At 37.7% G+C, this 6,495-nt stretch overlaps 1 protein-coding gene across 1 annotated transcript in view; it reads left to right on the top strand.

Moving 5' to 3' along the window:
- The window catches only part of LOC107728095 (liprin-beta-2-like), a 40,642-nt gene extending 37,011 nt beyond the window's left edge, over positions 1-3,631 (top strand). The window contains exons 25-26 of the mRNA XM_016538171.1: positions 2,933-3,121; positions 3,219-3,631. Of these exons, the coding sequence (XP_016393657.1) occupies positions 2,933-3,121; positions 3,219-3,422 (393 nt within the window). The 3' untranslated portion in view covers positions 3,423-3,631. The remainder of the gene's footprint in view (positions 1-2,932; positions 3,122-3,218) is intronic.
- The last annotated feature ends 2,864 nt before the right edge of the window (positions 3,632-6,495 follow it).

The following is a 6,495-nucleotide window of genomic DNA, read 5'->3' as shown; positions in this document are numbered from 1 at the left end:
GTGGTTAAGTTGTATTTACAACACTGTTCCAGAACAGTTCAACCCAAATATTCAGAAGTGTGCAGCACATTTTATGGAGGACTGTTTCCTGAACCTGCAGAGTAGCCTACAATGCGTCTGTGCACAAAGGATGTTTCTATAAAGTGGGGCAGTTCCTCACTTTGCAAGGACAGTCTTGTGCTTACACAACATAATGTTCTTTTTAGCAATGTCATATGACCCCTTTAAGGCAGAGATGCACGCTCACTGGACTGAGATGGAGCCATAAAGTGAAAAAGGGATTTGTTGTTGTTGTTGTTTCAATTGTTCATTGAGAATAAAGAAATAAATAAGTGCACTGTCAGGATAGTGGGTCTGGTGGGCAAGGTCCAAGAAGTTTCTGGTGTGGTTCTCGAGAGAGTGATCTTTCTGGGTGAGAAGGAAGAGATGAACAGCTTCTAAATCCATTGTATTGTATTGATTGTATCTGTCATGACAAGTGAGACAAATAGGACAAGGAGGCAGGTATTTTATTAAAACAAACGATAAAAGATCATCCAAATAGGTATAACCGCAGGAGAAACCGCATGACAGCAAACAATACCAGACAACGAACTGAACTGAAAGTGGACAAGATATACTAGAACTGATGAGGGCTAAAACAAGGGGAAGGTGTGGGAAATTATATAAGTGCTTATGTGACAATTTGAGATATCATTTTTTTTTTTTCTTTTTTTTTTTTTTTTTTTTGCAGTTAGGGCTGAACTGTAACTTAGATGATGCTGTCTACCTGCAAACTACAATACTGAGAAATGTTTTAAGCACTTGTAAAACAATGCTTTAACTTGTTTCAAAGTTTTCAAAAAATAATACCATGGACAGTTTTTATCAATGAACTTCTAATTGAATCCAATCAATTTTTGGTGTAACCACCCTTGACTTTAAAACACTCAAGTTTTAAAGTACACATGTGCACAGTTTTTAAGGTAGTTTGCTTTGTTGCTACAGTTTTTCTATAGATTCATGCTCAATTGGTTCTGTTTCCGGAATGAATCAGTGTTTTTGAATGAATCAGTTAGCCAGATGATTTAATATTTTTTTTTTTTTTTTTTTTTTTTTTTTGCAGTTAGGGCTGAACTGTAACTTAGATGATGCTGTCTACCTGCAAACTACAATACTGAGAAATGTTTTAAGCACTTGTAAAACAATGCTTTAACTTGTTTCAAAGTTTTCAAAAAATAATACCATGGACAGTTTTTATCAATGAACTTCTAATTGAATCCAATCAATTTTTGGTGTAACCACCCTTGACTTTAAAACACTCAAGTTTTAAAGTACACGTGCACATTTTTAAGGTAGTTTGCTTTGTTGCTACAGTTTTTCTATAGATTCATGCTCAATTGGTTCTGTTTCCGGAATGAATCAGTGTTTTTGAATGAATCAGTTAGCCAGATGATTTAATAACTTGCTCATTAAATCAACACTATGTAGTTTTTCGACCTTAAAATAATGTCTCTAAAATTATTTTAGTGGTAGAACAACTCTAAACCAGACAAATTCTACTGCCGCTGCTATCTGAGCAGCCTCCTATCGGCTACAACCACACTGTAAGTTTAGTTTTCGAGTCGGTACACATAGCCCCGCCCATCCCCTGCCAGCGGAAGAGTGCGACCTGCTTTACGGCATATGTCACATATTTTACTCGTAGCCTGGGTGGAGTTAGCCAACAGCTAACTATAGGAAGAAACAATCTAATATGCAAGTCTCAAAACCAACGCCATGGCAGAGCCAGCAAAGAAACCAGAGGGTTTTGTGAGATGAAGCTAAATAGTGAATAGTTTTCTGATATTGGCTGTCGTTTCGCCACCCAAGATCCAAAAACTAATTCCCCAGTCTACTTCACATCTGAAGGATTATTCAAATAAAGAGTTTCTGTTACTTTACAGCCTTATAAACGTATGGCAATGACCTATGTATAGGCTATTATGGACATTATGGTTACATGATTGCGCTGACAACATTTTATTATATTATACAAATTACACCCTTTGCAAACAATGCTACATACGAACTATGCGAGCATAAAAACTAGGCTAAACTCGAGCATAAAACTAGACATGGTTGACAAACAAGGTTTCTGCATTCGCTGGTTCCGTTAGCTTAGTCAAAAAATTCACATGTATTGCACTGCCCACGGGAAAGCTTATACAGTGACAGTATTTACGACACTGGTAACAGACAATTGTGCTTATGAACCACATGGGGGAACAGTGAACAAATGTTACATGGTGTTGTTTTAACACAGCCACCTTCAACTGTAATTTTGTAACCTACAGAAAAGTCACTAAAAAATCCTTGTTACTAATGCAGACTAAGAGTTTTTTTGGAACATGCAAACACAGACAAGTGGAATGACACAATGAGAAGTCTCAAGGCTGTTGGACCGTTATATTAGCACTCTTGAAATGCTTAGGTTTTGTGTGCCCCAGCGCAGGCTTGTTTCTGCTTACTTTTGTCTGTGCACTACTGAGAGGTGTGAAAACAGATGCACATAGTTTAGCACTAAGTGGATTTGCGTGACCTGCTCCATCATTTTTAGACCCAGAAACACATGCAGGCACTTTATTGCAGGACTGAAAACCAATACACAATATCACTCATAGGAAGGGACCATTTTTGATTGCCTAATTTTCTGCTGAAAGGCTGCTCCTCAACTCTTTTATGATATTTACAAAAGGGCTGACAAAGTTTATTTTTTTTTTTTTTTTTTGGATGCTTATTTCAGTATCACATAGTAGTGAGATTTTATGCATGGTATTTTATCTATTTTAAGTTGTTTATCTGTTTTAAGTTGATCATGTTAAACTGATTTTACTTTAGCTGTAACATTACAAAAATAGCATGACTATATGGGGTGAAATATCCCTTTAAGTTGTTTATATTTCCATATCAGATCCTGGAGCCTCGCTTTCAGTCAGAAACCTTGGCCATGTTGCTCAACATCCCTCCACAGAAAACCCTCCTCAGACGCCACCTCGCCACTAACTTTAACTCACTGGTGGGGCCTCAGGCCCAGCAGGAGAAACAGGAGTTTGCCAATGCCAGTGGGCATGCACCACTTACCACCACTGCCAAAGTCAGGGTATGATATTCCAAACAAAATAATCTATTTTATGCTACATAAAAGTTCCAAGTATCATTTTTGTCATGTTGTATTGTTATTAATTTCTGTGTCTTAGCCAACGAAGCTTGGTTTTACTAATTTCCGACAACTAAGAAAGCTCAGAGTGGATGAATCAGCAGATTATATCTGCCCCATGGATACAGGGACCCCACCAGCCCTGAGTGGGACACCAAAGCGGACTTATGGAAGCTTCAGGGGCATCAGCCCCAACCTGGCCAGAGACTCGGACAGACTGGAGAAGGTTGGGTCTAAGAACTGATTCATTGCTTCTTCAATTTAGCCATTCTTAGCCAAACAATGCAGTGCTTACTGCCATTAACACCATAAACTGCCAGCACTGAAGTAACTCCACCCTGCTGCCTGAAGAACTTCAGCATTAACACCATCAATCAGGAAAAGCCCAGAACTGATTCTTCAGTGCATCATCTGGAAATGACTGACCATGGGCTCTTAACATTGGAAATTATTATTATTATTATCATTAGTATTATCATTATCGTTGTTGTTGTTGTCTGTCTGTCTTTAGGTAGTTCCAATTCTGACATTTCACCTTGACAAGTTGATTTGAGTTTCCTGATTTTATTACTTTTAATGAAAGTATCCCTGGCAGGGGAAAAAAGGTTTTGAAATGACCAATAAACTGTTTCTTTTCTTTTCTCTGTCTTTCATTATATGAACAGACCCTTTGAAAACACTGGAGTAAAACACAATATGCCATATTGAAATTATGCATTATAAGATAAACCAGTAACACTTTAGAATACTGTTCCATCCTGAATACACAGGAACAAATGATTAATGCAATATTAAAATTCTAGTAACTAAATTAACAAGAAATTGGTCTGTTGCTTATATAACCCTGGCTCTACGAATAGGGAACAAGATGTGTCACTGAGTGATGCTATGGGAACACCCCCCAGATGTGGAGTTTCTCTAAAGCCTGTATAGAAACTAGGAATGGCTCAGTACCACTTTTTTATGTCCGATACAGCAATGTTTAGTATCTGCTGATAGCAGTGTTTTTTTTTTTTTATCAGTTTACAATATCTACACACCACTTCATTGTAAATAAGGACAAACACACACACACACACTTGGAATACAATGCAGTAAACCTTCTAATGTGCTTTTATAATGTTTGTTATTTTTTGAGCTTGACAGTAACAACAATAGGTAACGTAATGTTGGATTTTAATCGATCCCATCTGACTTTTACCCGACAAAAAAGGGTAGTGTTGAACCAGTAATGATACTTGGTATTGGATCAGTGCATCCCTGATAAAAACACACCAATTCATAGGCTGAGGGAGCTGACACCAACCCTCAAGGCAGAGTGTCAACAGCGCTTTGATGGAACATCTCATTCCCGATTCAGAGACAACGATTTTTCAGCGACTTTTCTGTAAGCTACAAAATTACAGAAGTAGGTGGCTGTGTTAATGAATTAAATAATTTGGCCAACCGATTCATTCAAAAACACTGTTTAATTTCATAAACAGAACCAATTGAGCATGAATCTATAGAAAAACTGTAGCAACAAAACAAACTACCTTGAACACTGTCCACAAGTATACTTGAACCTTGAGTGTTTTAAAGACAAGGGTGGTTAGAACAAAACATTGACTGGATATCAGATAAGTTTACTTTTACAGGTTCACTCAATGCTGCATCAGCAGCTGAAACTATGGGAAGCTAGCCCTTGCCTCAACACAGATGGACACAAGATATGAACTGACTACTGTTCAAACATATAAAACCTGGATTAGAACCAGGAGTCAAATCCATATCTTAATTACTATCGAAAATGTGATAAAATGTGCAGCGAGTCCCAGCGAGAAGTGATGCAGGAAATAATGTAAGATCAAGCGTAAGACAGGAGTTCTTGTGTGAGACTGGATTTCTTCCTGTTAGAAATTGTAGACCCCAAGAAACTTGTGATACAAGTTGTCTGTACTGTATGCTGGTTTGCAGCGAACAAGAAAAAAAAAAAGAATATGAAGGAGATATGGTTCCTTACAGAAGGCATGCATGCATGCTGATATTTTGTTGCCGTTCTTTACTCCACACCCTGAACTTTCCCTTGCCCTGTATCGTGCCCTCTCATTGGCTGTAGGTCATCACCAATGTCATTTTTAGTTGAAACATTAACACTGCAGGACCCTGAATCGCCGACAGGTTGAGATGTTTAGCGTGCTAAATATCTCACAGGCATCGGTAACACATCAGCAGTTTTCTTAGATTGCATCTTTGATAACACACTACGCAATTGTCACACACATGAACAAGCACTGATTTTGGGCTATGTTGGCAATTTCCACAAAACCAAAATCTTGCAGTATGGCCAGCATTAGATAAAGCCCACTGTACTAGGAGTGTGGCTTCATCTCAGGCACTAAAAACTTCAATTGTGTCCCTTACCCAATGCAACATCCTATACTTTGCAACATCCTTACTTAATGCAACATCCTATATGTAGCCACAAGCCCTTTGTGCCAGCCACCAAAACAAATAATTAACTGATTTGATTTAATTTAAGCTACTGACTTGTGTGGTCAATGTAAATCTTCAACAGCCTTACAGAACAAAGCCTGTTGAGTCTCTCATTCTCTTGTGACTTAAAAGACAGAGGAGAAATGACTGCAACACCACAACTTGAGAGCAGAAACCAGTGGAAGCAGCCTTAGGGATACATCTTTTGTCACCAAACAACCTTTATCCCTCTGGGGTCTGAGGTGATTTTGGGGCCCTTGAGATGTTTTGACATGCCCTGACATTTGTACTTATTTCAGTTACTTATAACATACTATTGGTCAATGTGTATTTATTTTTTTATTTTTTTTTGGTATTCAGCACAAACTGTGCTACAATAATATGTGAGCAAGATTGATCTACATGTTTGCATTTTTTTTTTTTAAATATTAAGCTTGGTTACTAAGTTTTGGGGGGAAATGTAGCTGAATTATGGCCATAAAACACATACTGAATAGTTCTGAATAAGACTTTTGAGTAATCGGTCTTGTAGGCTAGAATATTTACATCAAAATGATGTGAAAATCATTCTGCTTACTCATTCACATAAAACAAAATATTGACTTAAATGTTGTAAGACATGTTTTGTGATAGACCAGCTTTATGCGAGGGAGTGACAATGTGCATGAATATTTAGTGATTCACACCTGAGAGACAAAGGGCCGTCCCCTAATGGGCCATCAGTGAGTCATGTGACCGTGAGGCAGGTAAGAGAGAATGTGAGGAGATTGAATTTTTTTTTTTATTATTATTATTGTTTGCATTTTATTTACAACACAGTATAATCAAAACATACAAAATGA

The sequence above is a fragment of the Sinocyclocheilus rhinocerous genome, unplaced genomic scaffold, assembly GCF_001515625.1.
Source record: "Sinocyclocheilus rhinocerous isolate Xijiao unplaced genomic scaffold, SAMN03320098_v1.1 scaffold1358, whole genome shotgun sequence".
NCBI classification, from domain to species: Eukaryota; Metazoa; Chordata; class Actinopteri; order Cypriniformes; family Cyprinidae; genus Sinocyclocheilus; species Sinocyclocheilus rhinocerous.
This window is presented reverse-complemented; position numbering and strand designations above follow the sequence as displayed.